This window comes from Terrapene carolina, unplaced genomic scaffold (assembly GCF_002925995.2).
Source record: "Terrapene carolina triunguis isolate 2854851 unplaced genomic scaffold, T_m_triunguis-2.0 Scaffold211, whole genome shotgun sequence".
Taxonomy (NCBI): domain Eukaryota; kingdom Metazoa; phylum Chordata; order Testudines; family Emydidae; genus Terrapene; species Terrapene triunguis.
The window spans coordinates 20,062,759-20,077,536 of NW_020664562.1; the positions used below are offsets into that span (position 1 = coordinate 20,062,759).

The 14,778-nt window shown below is 39.9% G+C and overlaps 1 protein-coding gene across 1 annotated transcript in view; it reads left to right on the plus strand.

Moving 5' to 3' along the window:
• LOC112119086 (dihydropyrimidine dehydrogenase [NADP(+)]) overlaps positions 1-14,778 on the plus strand; it is a 601,635-nt gene that overhangs the window by 210,200 nt on the left and 376,657 nt on the right. Inside the window, exon 5 of the mRNA XM_024217640.3 lies at positions 10,025-10,186. Within this exon, the coding sequence (XP_024073408.2) occupies positions 10,025-10,186 (162 nt within the window). The remainder of the gene's footprint in view (positions 1-10,024; positions 10,187-14,778) is intronic.

Genomic DNA, 14,778 nt, shown 5'->3' on the forward strand with positions numbered 1-14,778 from the left:
AAGGTGTCTTTGTTGGTCCTCAGATTCGTGAACTTCTTCGAGATGATGCATTTGACCATGCACTGCGTGGTAAGGAAAAGACGGCATGGAAAGCCTTCCAGTTAGTGGCAATAAATTTTCTCGGAAACAACAAGGCAGACAACTACAGGTTGTTGGTGGAAAACCTCCTCAAGACATACAAAAGCCTTGGTTGCAACATGTCACTAAAGATACATTTTTTGCACTCTCATCTAGATTTTTTTCCACCGAACTGCGGAGCAGTGAGCGACGAGCACGGCGAGCGATTTCACCAGGACATTGCAACAATGAGAAACGCTTTCAGGGCAAATGGAGCCCATCAATGCTTGCAGACTATTGCTGGACAGTGACAAGAGATGCTCCATTTAATGAATATAAGAGACAAGCCAAGAAGCGCCGAGTAGACACTGAATAGGACTAAACTATGTACATAATAGTTTTTTGCCTTTTGTTTCATAATAAATTTTATTTATATAACCCTTTTGCTGATTTTTAAAGTGTTACATAAACAGGACAGGTGAAATATTATCATGTAAAGCAACCATGTACACATGAAAAGACCTAGGTTTACAATTTATGATTAAAACTCTACTGTCTACAAATATACATAGACATAAAATGTAAAAACTTAAATATCTTAGAAACAGTAGCCAGTCAGTTGTTTTAATTGTCATATTTGAATTCAGCACATCAAAATACATAATAAATAGCACATTTTATCTCTGAAGCAGACGACTTCTCAAAAATTGTAGATGAGTGTTACCCTCCCTGCTAAAAATGTATGCCTTATTTTCAGACTGAATTTGTCTAGCTTCAACTTTCAGCCATTGGATCCTGTAATACCTTTCTCTGCTAGATCGAAGTGCCCATTTTAAAATATTTGTTCTCCATGTAGATACTTGTGAATTGTAATCATCACCCCTTAACCATCTTTTTGTTAAGTTAAAATGTAACATTTTAATGTAACATTTTAACATTAAGGCCTGGTCTACACTTAAAAATTAGATTCACCTAGTTATGTCACTCAGGGCTGTGAAAAATTTCATGCCCTGAGCACTGAAGTTAGGCCAACCTGTCCTAACCCCCAGTTTAGACACAGCTAGGTTGATGGAAGGATTCTTGTATTGACCTAGCTACCACCTCTCAGAGAGGTGGACTAATTGCATTGATGGGAAAACCTCTTTCATTGATACAGGCAGCATCCACACTACAGCGGCACAGCTGGAGCACTGTAGCTCTGCTGCTGTAGCAGCTGTAGTGTAGACATGCCCTAAATTATACTATACAAACCGGTTTGCCTATCCTTCATTGTGTCCATATTCTTTCACTAAGTAGTTGGTAGTATGACACTCAGGTATTAATTTAAACTGGTTTTATTATAAACATACACTGTTTAAACAGTGGCTTACTGAAAATGTATTCTTTTGTCAGCTATTTAAGGACTCCATTCTATGTAGTATGTTTTGCTGGAAAAAAACTATTGTAGCAATCATAAAAGGTCAGGGATTCTTGTTCTCTAAAGCCTGAGGCTTTTTAGATATTTACAGGCCACGTACAATGTAGGCTGTTCCAAGTTGCTCTGCCAGTAGACCTCAACTCAGGAGGGGGGGTTCTTTCTGGGTTGAGAGGGTAATTGAATTGCTAGACTCAATGAGCCTTGGGCCTCTTTGAGAAAAGGATGTCACTTGTGCTGTATTGTGTCAGGCTTCTGTGATTCAGTAGCATTTATACCAAAACTTCCATTCTTCCTTTTCATACAAACTGGATTACAGCTCTACTTTCCAAAGGTACAATCTATTCTATTGTGTCTTCCCAGTCAGCATTACTCAGTAGCCTTCCTACAGACTGTTGTTTGCAATTGAATCTCTCAATAGGTGAGATGCAACTTTAGATTCACCGTACTGTGAATATTAGTTTATTTTTTTAAACTTCAATTAAAAAAAAAAGATAAGTATTCTTTCTAAGCTGCTTTTTGGAGGCCATTTATATTTAACTCTGGTGTTTAAAATGTAGCTGTTGCAATTAAAAAAAAACTTGTTCTGAAGCTTAAGGGTGTCATGTTTTATTAATCTTTTCATTTAAAATTAAATCTGCAAAGATACAAGTACTTACAAGCTATAGGAGAAGGATTTTTTTTCTTGTGTCTTACCCACTTGCAAGAGTGGTGTTAGGATTTTAGAGCCCGCCAGCAGGCTTGTGCCCTGAGTCTCTGCCCCATCGCCCCTATCCCAGTTTGTTGAGGCAGGGAAGAGGGCATGGCAAAATGGAGCTCCACATCAGCAGTCCCCCCCGGGGTAGGGTTCATTAAAGGACCCTATAGCAGTGTCAAGTATCGGAGGGGTAGCCGTGTTAGTCTGAATCTGTAAAAAGCAACAGAGGGTCCTGTGGCACCTTTGAGACTAACAGAAGTATTGGGAGCATAAGCTTTCGTGGGTAAGAACTTCACAAGTCTTCTTGCATCTGAAGAATTGAGGTTCTTACCCACGAAAGCTTATGCTCCCAATACTTCTGTTAGTCTCAAAGGTGCCACAGGACCCTCTGTTGCTTTCTATAGCAGTGGTGGATCTTATTGCTGCCCAGAAGCAACTTTAGGCATTGTTGGGGCCTCAGGAATCAGAGAGTCACAATCAACTCCTTGATGTGTCCCAACCCTGCTTTCCATCCTGTCCCACAATTGCGTAGTCTACCTGCCTGTGCAGTGAGACAGTCTCTGTGTGTCTCATTGTCTGGCATCTTCAGTATCTACCAGTTGTTCTGACAAGACTGTGCTGGTGCTATAGATTTCTGTGAGCGACATTAGCTATAGGAGTCAGTGGATACTGACTTGACTGGATGCTATCAATGGAGCCCTTTGGAAGCCAGCACCCTGGTGAGTGAGAACCCAGTAGAAGGACACTGGGTGTAGTTAGAGTAGGAGGGACTTAGGTAGTTTGTATTTTGGGAAGGTACAAGGGATTACTTGCACCTGTAGGGAGCCTGATGTGCTAATGAGATAATTAGCTTACCAGCTAGGTAGCTCTTAGAAGAAAGCAAGCAGTATAAAAGTCTGAGCCAGGGAGCAGGTATGGGCTCCACATAACTGTTGCTATGTTAACATATACCTGGAGTAGAGGGTGGTATCCCCTTCTCAGTGATACTTACATAAGTGACTGAGTCAGGCATTATAGATCAGTGATGCAGAAATATAATTGTTAATGTTATAAAAAGTCCCTTGAATGGGCACAATTGCTTGAAGTCACACTTGTCTGTCACTACAACACCCAGTTTGGCTAACTCTCATTATTTTATCTCAAGTCTAACAATATTTGGTAGTTTTTATTAGTTTCCCAGGATTTTGTGATTCCTGCCGTCAAACTTGCAATTTTCCCCTTATTCAAAAGAGCCTCCATCTTCCATTAATTTGAATGGGGCTGAAGCCAAACTGCCCTGATTCAACGTGGCCATTATTTCCCAACAGTGTTTACATGTAGAAGTAAGTCTTCCCTTAGCAAAGATGGTTATCAACTCCCATTATTTTTAGCAAAACTGAAGCCTGGCTTCCCTCAGGAATGATGTATTCTGTGGATAAGAGGCTGGACAGGAAACTATGAAGAGGTAAGGGGATGTGGTGAGCATGAGGGAGCCCGATGAAGTGCTGGAGGAGCCAGAGAGGGTGTAGAAGGAAGTAGTGTGCAAGTGAGAAGTTCAGGGAAATGTATGGGGTAAGAAGAGACTAGAGGGCATGAGGGAAATGTAGATTGCATAGGAGAGACAGAGAGATTGGGTAATATGGGGTGTAGGGAGGAAGACTGAGGGTTATGGGGGAATGTATACGGCAGGAGACTGATGGGGGTTAAAAGAGAGGGGAAATATTAGGGATAGGATCTTATAAATGGAAAGTGAGGGAAAATAAGTGTGCAAATATAATAAGGGCAAATGGGAGACAGGAAACAGTGGGGGAACAAGGAGAGAGAATGTGAATGGGAGAGAGGCTATGTGAGGTTGGAATGGAGATTGGGAAGAGAAAGAAACAGGATTGTGAGAAGTGAGAGGAAGGGAGAGAATAGAATAATTCTTCCCCCACTCCAGAGGTACTTTGGATAACACAATAAGGGACATCTACATCTCATTGGGAATGTCTTATAAAATCATGAATCAGAATTCAGATGTAAAATAGTATAATTGTGATACTGTTATTACAATTACTAGATTGTAAAAGGCTGTAAGATTGGTAAGAATTGCAAACAAATATGCATTACAGTTTTTAAAAAACATTCATGAGGCTCCATGTTTTTGAAAGTACAGTTTTATTCAGTTTTCTTTCTTAATCTCTACATATTTCAAGTCACTAAGTACAAAAAACATGTAAAAGAAAAATAGTAATGGTGTTAAATTGATGTACTTGAAACAGTGACTTTTCTTGAGATGTCTATTTGTAGTTAGTGTAATGGAATGGCTGACAGCTGGTTTCAGTTGCCATAGTATAATTATGTGGAATAGACTTGTTGCAATGACACTATGTCAATTAAGGAATCTCTCACATTCTAGACTACAAAGAACAAAATGACAGTACAAGATATTCCTTTCCCTCTTTTTTATAAAAAGATAGTGACACTGTGTGAAATTACAGTCCTGTTATGATGACATAAGTCAAATGATGTGAAAGTTTTCTGGATTGATTAAATATCAGCAGCATTGTAATATAGAATATATGTGATATTTGATAACTCACTCTTCTGTTTTGTTCATTATGCTTTGAAATAATAGGGGGGTGAGTTTATTCAAATTTGAACTGATGTGCATAGATATAAATATGTTGGGTTGTTGATACCTATTTTCGGTATCAATATACGTTTTTCAGTTGTTGTTCCTTACGTCATTTTAAACAACAAATTTGACCCAACACATTTTGATTTTTGTAAAAACTTAAGAAAACATAGATAACAGTGGACGGGAGGTGAAAGTAATTTTCTTGGAAAATTTGTTTTGTAATTGTGTCCATTTTTAAACATTTCACCAAGAGACAAAAAAAGAAGTGAACACTGTTTTATTCTCTGCCTTCCCCTCCCACTCCTCTTCCTACCTTTCTGCTTTCACTCCATCCCATCTCCACATCCTGGCTAAGCCAGCGCTTTCATTCTTTTTATACAGAACACAGTCCTGCAGTCACTTTGTTGTATTTGAGAAAACTACAATATCAGAAAGTCATAATCTATGTGAAGTTTATATGAAGTGTGCTTAAATTAGATGAATGAATAGATGCTGTAAGAATTTCCTGATAATAAATGTAATTTCTTTTCATTTCACAGTATTGATCCTACATGTTTTAATAGGTTTTCTCAAGTAAAAAAAAAAGGTCTCATTTGCATGCAAATTATGTAATACTTCCAAGTGATACATGTGGAGATCCTCCTCTGCCTGCTTTCCACTGATTATTGATGTCTGTTTAAGGCTTGTTTCTGTTCTCTCCCTTACCAATGTGTATTTATTGGCATTTTGATGAAAGAAACCAAAAAACATCCTGTCCAGTTAGATTAATTTCTTTCTGTGGAAGTGCCTAGGAAAAAAAGATATTTTATGCATCAAGGCATGAGGGTGCATTTATTCCATTTAAATAAAACTATCTCTAAAGCATTCTAGTTCTCGATCTGCTTCCTCCTTGACGTCTACAAGAATTAGCCAACTGAGTCATCTGCTTATTTATTTGTATGTATTTAAAAATATCCCAAACTATTTTAATTCTAAATTATTGTTGCTTTAGGTTGTGCAATAGCCTTTGCTGAGTCATCCTCCCTCCAGTTGCACTGTCTAGCTACCCCTTGGTGCATCATGTGTGATATTAGTTCATAAACTCCTCCGGGTAGGGGTCAGATCACCGTACCTCTTCTGTGAGGGATCTAGCACATCCTTGGGCTCTGTAAAATAACTGTTATGGTTGTGTTATATGAATATGATTAAGAAGCCCATTAACTTATTTGAGAATTGGAATAAGTGCTAAATAAGTGTTTGCAATTATATAATGTCAGTATTTTCAATATTAGAAGTACTTTCCTTACATAAGAAGTATCAGAGAAGACTAAGATACTGAGGTAACTATCTCAGTTAAAACTGGCAAGTTTTTAAGGGTCCCCAAGGATGGATGGTGTCATATAAGTGCAAAGTATTCTTATTTATTATTTGTTAATTTGTCTCTTCCATATGCAAAATGACTTATTGTTGTAGTACAACATTACTGTAATTTTCAGCAGCATATTAAAACTAGATTATACTTACTGTCCTTATTAGTTTTTGTAAAAGTTTAGAAAAATGCATTCTTTCTAATGATGTCTGGCATGTGTTACATGAGAAATCAGTATAGTAAAGAAGGGATAAATACACAGAAACAAACCATCACAGAGTTGCAAAGTATTTTAGCTGTTGTAGTAAGGACTTCCCCCTCTTTTCCGCAGTAAGTGTTTGTAGCTGATAATTAGTAACTTGAGTGCCTATAAAGTAGCATAGTTGGTCTTCAACAAGCAAGCAGTAATATGACTAGTTAGTCAAGTGCAAAGGTGTGTGGAAAAGTCCAAATCACCTACCTCCGATCTATAATTCTAAATTCTTCATATTTCTAAAAGGTATTTTACTAATACTATATGCTTCCTTAGGACAACCTGCCTTGTGTTGTCCTAAAATTTCCTTTCTGGAATAAAGTTGCTGTTTCAGCAAATGACAGTTATGCACAATTATGAGAAACGTCATAGGTCTCCTGAACACATAGCTTATAGCAGCAGGATCTGTATAACATTGCAATAAACTTCTCCCAAATGGGCTAGTTAGCTGCTCATGATGGGTGAATTTGGACAGGATCAGAAATTGAGGATTTGTTTCAGTGGCTGATTGAAAACGATGTTAGCTTATCTGAAACATAGTAATTATTTTAGAAAATATTGTTAAAAGAAATATTGTTCCATATTATACTTACATACAGCACAGAAAACATCTAAATATGTTATTGTACTACAAAACTGGGGTAATAGAACATGAGAGCTTTTCACTAAGATTACCAGTTCAAATCAAGTACAGCTCAGAACAGACTGAGGTCAAATCCCAAGTTTGAAGTTGCTTGGGCAACTCACTTGGGAAGGTGACAAGGATTTCATCTTGAAAGTTACCGTCTGATACCTGTTAAGTAGACCCTGTAAAATGACTTATACTAATAAAAGAATAGCTAGCTTCCATTATAGTGGAGGCCCTTATCATCCCCGTTTCAAACATGAGGAAACCTGAGGCATAGAGAAGTGGTTTGCCCATGGTCACCCAGTAGCTAGTTGCAGAGCTGGGAATAGCATACGGGTCTAGGGCTATATCCACTAGGCTGCACTGCCCATGATGTTGATACTATGTTGTTTCTGAATAGACATATGTCCACATTACAGAATTGCCACCAGTAGAATTGACACTAATTGGCTTCTTTTTGGCAGCCTAAGTAGAGAGGCTGAGTGAGCATTGAACCTAAATTCCCCTTTCACTTCTAGAGGTGATCCCTTTAGCACCAGGTTGAGGCATATCGTTGAATCTGTGTGGAAAGCTTGCAATGCTGCTGCTTTTGATATGCTTGTTCTCTGAATAAGTAGCACACTTTGAGCTCTAGCTTTGTCAGTTTGGTGCCTTGTTATTGATCACTACATTCACTTAAAAATGTTAACACTACAAAACATTTTATACATTCAGTGCATATTGTTTTACTACTTGGCATTGTGATGTGTTCTGCATATCTCACAGTACTTATATTGTAAAAGTCTATATATAAAGGTATGTAATGGCTGCATATCAAATCAATAAGTAATGTTCCTCAGCTTAAATTTAATCAAGATCATAATTCAATAACGCAGTAAACAATCAACATGATTGAAATTACATAATGGAGATTTCTAAGGAGGGTGCCACTGAAACAATGTGAAAATGTTTTAACTATTTCATATATTTTATATATATATTCTGTCTTAAAAGAAAATATTGTGAAAATTGTACCAGCCTATGATAAAAATGATTCTTAAAGAGGAATAGTTAGTTAATATGATAAACTAAGGATGTTAATTATCTGTATGCACCAATTTTAATTATGAAGCTTCAAAGATTTATGAATCCTTAATTATCTTTCTTAGATGAAATTACATTTGGTTATTGTAATTCTTTCTCTTGTACCAAAGTTGAAATCAACGAAGATAACTGTCCTGGGCACAACAGTCCCCCCCCCCCACCTCCCCCAATATGAAGAAACCCAGCAGAATGTGAAGCAAAACCAAATTTGAAAGTAATGAAAACTAGCTTATTTGAATTCTGAAGACAAATGCCCAACAATTTAGCTCTGGGTGGTCCTTTTTCAGAGAAACAAGGAAACAGTCCCTTTAGCCAATATTGAATATTGAACTTAATGTGCTGGATTCTCACTTACATTGAAGATCTGTTACACTGCTCTGGCAGAATAAAGGAGCCATAAAGTGGGTGTAAATTACATTTTTAATCAGGTTAATTAACAGCCACTTCTAGGCCCCTTTACATTGCCAGAGTAGTGAAAAGTGGACAGCATAAATGGGAGTCAGGCCCAATATCTCACTTACCTGTCACCACAGACAAAACCGCTGAAGGAAGTCCCTTCACAAATGACTTGCTTAATTAACCAATTTTTTCCTGTTTGCCCAAGACTAGAGCTTCCAATTGATGTAGTAATTTAGGAGCAAACCCCTTGAAAATGTATGCATGGCTTTGTGATCTATGTAATCATGGAATGGCCAGTGGAATAGACACTGTAATATGTAGAAGAAAGGCCCAGCTACTTTTACAAAATTGTTTCTTAAACATTGGAGCCCTAGGGGAACTCACTGTCCCTGCCTGCATCATCTCGTTGAGCCTCTGAACATTATGCCCAGTCCTTTAATGTGCCTCTTGGTCAATTAGAACATTTCAAATCATATATGACTTTTAACCCATATGTTGTTACATAATCAAATCTTGAAAATGTTCTGCATATTCACTACTTGAGTCTCACACTGTGTGGGATATTGTTCCCTTTGAAGATGCACAATGCACGTGTATTACCCTGCTAAACATGAAGGTTGGAAATAAAACTCTCCAGCTCTGCACTGGGAAGGGGCACCTGTCAATGGGCTCTTCACCTCCCACTGGCTCTACAGCTTCTGATTCTTCTGAGCCAGCTATCGTCCTGGTTGGGAGAATGACTCCCTGGCACAGACCAATGTAGTGATAGACCAGCTCTGAAAACAATGTTCATAAAAAAGTTACTGGAGAATGAGATGTGGAAGAGGTGGCTAGAGGGAATGGAAAACAAGACCTTTCTTTCTTCTTGCAGTTGTTCATAGTTTGGGAGAGGGTTGGAATGGCACTCACTCCCATTTGCATTTGCTAGCACAAGCCCTCCAGGCTTCTTAATTAGTGCATGAGCCTGATGCTGGTCCCCTGCATAGGTGTGACTTTTATCTTCCCATGATCAGTGGTGGTCTTTAGGGAAACCTCTGGCACCCAAATGTTTCCTGGACTCTTCTTGATAGTTGTTGTTGTTGTTATTTATTAGGAAGTGAGTGAATGGAGAGAGAACTTGGGGCTACAGTTACATAGTGTCTGTTCACCAGCTGCATAATTGACTTAGGAATGGAGAGAGCACTTCCTGGAGTGTAATACACACAACATGTTATGTATAAAATAAAACTGTAAATCCACTACACAACCCTACAAAAATACCTGAAAATCAACATAAAAAAATTAGAATATTTTGATAATAAAAAAAGAAATAATTGAAATATTCTTGGCCTGCCATACAGTGAGATACAGTCTGAATTTGTCCCCAATGCCTTTTCAGCCATGCTTGGTAATACACATATGTGACAAATTTGTGTCTTTAAATTTTATCAAAGGTGCAGTGTTATTCTACTAGCCACATAAAAGGAACAACATTTTGGATTTCCTCTCTTGAATCTCTGCTTCCCTGTTATGTGGCATTATTGTTGATTTTGTTTTCTTCATGCAGAACTATTACGGAGCTGCCAAAATGATTCTTTCAGACAACCCACTGGGCCTGACATGCGGAATGGTTTGTCCAACCTCAGATCTTTGTGTAGGTGGATGCAATTTATATGCTACAGAGGAGGGACCAATTAATATTGGTGGATTGCAGCAGTTTGCTACTGAGGTATGTAAGACATACAGATGGCTGGTATTTTTACATATGAACCAAAGAATTTTTAATGATTAAATTTCTTATTGGTGATCTCATTAAATCAAACATGTTGGAATATGCTGTATTGCTAAAGTAAAAATATAATGGATTAAAATAACTAGTACTTTCCTTGAAGCACATTCAGTAATTTAGCTATTGAAAATAGCTTTTCACAATAAATTATTTCATAAGAACATATAGAGAATTAGTTGTAATCAAGAAGACAATTTAAAATTGTCTACGCAGCAGGTTACTGTGCGGCAAACCAGCTTGCCTCCCTGTAACATCCCATGTGGACACTGCTATAGCACAGTGAACGTCCTGGAGTGTGGTTTGACTCATTACACCACCACACTCTTAGATTTTTAATAGAGAGAGGAAATTGGATTTAACAGACTTTTCATTTTTAAATTATTTAAAGTGCTGTTAGAAGCTAGGTTAAGACATTTTTTATTTATATATGTTTTTAAGTTCAGTATCCTATATGTATGTATGTACATTTATTTATTTGTTTTATTTATGTATTGGAATGACTTTACATTGCATATATATGAACTTATTAAGGGCCAAATCCTATTTCCTTATGCCACTCCCTAACTCTTTCACATGGGGCATATAGAGCCCAAAAGGCAGCAAAAGTAGTGCACTTCTACTTTGCAGTGGGGAGAGGTGTTTAGTTTCAGAGAGCCTCCATAAGGGACCCAGGGGAGGGGCACAGCTAGTGGATTTGTGATTGCATGGATCCACTATCCAAATTTTCCCTTGAAAGGGAGGAAAAGGGTGGCAGATGCTACTCTAACTTATGAGCTGCTGTAGCGGCCATGGAGAAGCTGTGTCAAATTCATGGTCTCAGGTGATATGGAAGATTCCATCTCTTCTGATCATTTGTACAAGACCTGCATACCTGGGCTCTGCAAAAAGAAGAATGTGGCTCTATGTGAATAAAATGTGTGCTTATATAATGTTGACACCCTGTATATTTTATAATTAACCCTATGATTACAGAATCAGTCGATCTTTTATATATGATTACCCATTTAATGGACCATATTTATAAATAGAGTGTGAAATTTTGGTTCCCTCCACAAAGCCTGGGAAAAAGGCTGACCCACAGGTCAAAGGATAGAATCTTTATTCCCCCTCCCTGGGAACATCTGATTGTGTATCTGCATGGACAGGCTTTGCCTTTAGTACAGCTCATAGGCTTCATGTCCCCTTTGCACTGTTTATGGCCAAAGGATCTATCTGCACATTTCCTTTCATGCTCCTGCTAAGATATGTCATGGAGTTTCTGGAATCCCTCTGTGACCCCTCTGTGTTCTGTTTTGAACCTCTTTTCTCCTCTGCTCCCAAAGCAACAGACACACTTTGATCCAGTCAAAGTTTGGGCCTGCTAGAGTGGTAGGGTTACCATATTTGAACTTTCAAAAAAGAGGACACTCCGGGGGGGGGGGGGGGGTGTAGCCCCGCCCCCTAGCCACTCCCTCCCAATTCCTGCCCCCCTGACTGTCCCCCACAGACCCCCCAACCCATCCAACCCACCCTCCTCCTGCTCCCTGTCCCCTGACTGCCCCAATCCCTCTCCACACCCCTGCCCCCTGACAGGTCCCCCCAGAACCCCCACCCCATCCAACCCTCCTGCTCCCTGTTCCTTGACGCGCCGCGCTCCCTGCCCTGCCCCACCCCAGCTCACCTTCGCTCTGGCTCTGCCTGCTCCCCTGAGCGTGCAGCCGCCCCGCTTCTCCGCCCCGCCCCCGGCTTGCCTCGAATCAGCTGTTCGGCGGCAATCCTGGGAGGGAGGGAGGGGGCGAGAAGCAGAGCGGAGTGGCGCGCTCAAGGCAGCAGGCAGAGGCGGAGCGGAGGTGAGCTGGGGCGGGGAGCGGTTCCCCTGTGCCCCCCCCCCCCGTTACCTGCTGCGGGCAGCCCTCCCCGCGCCCCCCTGCCCCAGCTCACCTCTGCTCTGCCACCTCCCCTGAGCGCTCCGCTTCTCCCCCCTCCCAGGCTTGCCGCGCAACAGTCTGGGAGGGAGGGGGGTGGAGGGGAAAAGCGGCGCGCCCGGTGGAGGAGACGGGGCCTGGGATTTGGGAAAGGGGTTGGAATGGGGGCAGAGAAGGGGCGGAGCCGGGAGCGGGGGGGGGGCGCGAGCACCCACTGGCGCCGGCTACAGTCGGCGCCTATGCCCCACGCAGCGCTGCCGGCGTGCTGAAGCTGCAGGGGAGGGGGAAGCGGGGGAGGGGCTTTTGCTGCCGGAGCGGCCCCAAGTGAGCGGCTCAATCCGGCGCGGCTGCCCTGTCAGCCGCTTTTGGGTCTTTAGATAGCCGTCCGGGGGGAAATCCCGGACATTTTTAGCTTTTTACAAATTCCCCCCGGACGGCTGTTTAAAGACCCAAAAGCCGGACATGTCCGGGGAAACCCGGACGGATGGTAACCCTATAGAGTGGTATCAGGAGCACTTGGATCAGAATGCTAATCTAGGCCAGGGGACTAGAGGAATGACAGCCAGTGACAGTCTGTAACTTTTTGTCTTACCTTTATATTGAATGACTGGATCATCACAGTCAAGGGACAATATAATCAGCTCTTTAATGACCCTGGCCCAGATGCATAAAACTATAACATTTGCTGCAAGACATAAGGCTTACATAAAAGAAATAGATTAAACACTTGTCAGGTATATGATAGATATAATAGTGAAATATTACTGTTTAGAAACCAAATGCAAGTATATCTGTTAAAAATTGATTTGTCTTTCCCTTTAGTCTTAATGCCATGATTAATAGGAGGGAATTATGGCTTGATAGATTTTGCTAAATATCTGCCATTCTTCTTCAAAAATCTTTAGAAATCTATTAAAAAAAGCTCAGTGCTGGCACAATGATTGATGCTAAAACTGCAGGACAGAATGAATAGCTCAGAATGGCTTTCACCACAGTGTTTTAAGTTTTGTTTAAAGTGATGTATTAGTATCTAAAGTCCTAACACAATAAAGTGATGCTGTGCAATTCTGCATAGTAATTTTAAAATTTACTGAAATGCACTTTTTTGTATTGTCTTTTCTACATACAATTTCTTTATTTTTAGTAATCTGAAACTATATCTATTGTTGATATTTTACAACTTAATAAGATTTTAGATTTATCGCAGTTTGTTGTTTTTGATGACTTTGTATACGCTATAGTAATCATAACTAGCAATAGTATGCAGTCATATTTGTAATAAATATTGACTTTAGCACTGACAGTTTAATTTCTACCAGGTAAGACAGAAGATCTCTTTAGTATTTGAGTTGTAGAAATCTTGGAAGATATTCAGCTTATTCAACAGAAAGAAATATCAGTACTAACAATTCTGTGTAACTGAAATTAAAAAAAAAATCAGTACATGCAACAGCACAAGTACTGAAGGAATCGTAAGTCATTACCAGTAACATAAATGGGCCCTGATTCTGCAAACATTTAAGTGTGTGCATAGATTTATTTCCATGAATGCTTACAAATTGTGTATTTTAGACAAGCAACATGTGAGGATATTAATATGAGCTGCACATCAATGGTGCTTCTCATGCACTGTGTAAAAGTTTTTTTTCTCCCTAGTGTCTTATTTACTAAAAACTACATTGTGCTTAAAACCAAATTTAACAATTTTTTGCATAGAATTAATCTGAGGATAATATATGTGATTCATTGCAAGATAAAGTAATAATAAAAGGCACACTATTCAGTTTGCTGAGATGAAGACAAATTTGTAGTATAGCAGGAATGCAAATTAAAATGGGAAAATACATGGGTATGACGTATGTCCCTTTTGTATGTCCCTTTTCTGTACAGTGCCTAATCTGTTCATATGGCAGATAAAACTCACTAACGGTAAAATATTTGTCTTGCATATTTTAAAACACAAAATATGGAACCTCCCACCTATTACACTTTTCTTATTCCCCTCCCAATTTTTGTAACTATTTGCCTCGTCTTAAAAAAGATATTGTAATCAAATAAAAAAAGAGAAATGCATTTAAATAAAAGGAATCTAGATCCTGACAGTTAAATGTGAAACTGGACAACATCTTATGTTATACACTCTATGTTTGTGATATAGAATGTGTATATTGTGTGCCGTTACCAAGGTAACAATGCAGCTAGAGAATATTGTGGAGTAAAAACTCACTGTGATAAATTAAGGGAGTGTCAAGAGCTCAGGGTAGACCTTCTGCTGCACAGGTCAAAATTATATTAATATCTTTCTTTCCCTTCATTCTCCCCCTCCTCCCCATTAACTAGTTGCTTTTAAAATCATGAAATATTTCTATTTCTTGGAATGCAAGTTATGTGGAACTCTGCACTGTAGAGCAGTGCTTCTCAAAACCGGTCCGTAGCTTGTTCAGGGAAAGCCCCTGGCGGTCCGGGTCGGTTTGTTTACCTGCCCCGTCTGCAGGTTCGGCCGATCGCGGCTCCCACTGGCCGCGGTTCGCCGGTCTAGGCCAATGGGGGCTGCGGGAAGGGCTGCCAGCACATCCCTTGGCCCGCGTCACTTCCCGCAGCCCCCATTGGCCTGGAGCGGCGAACCGC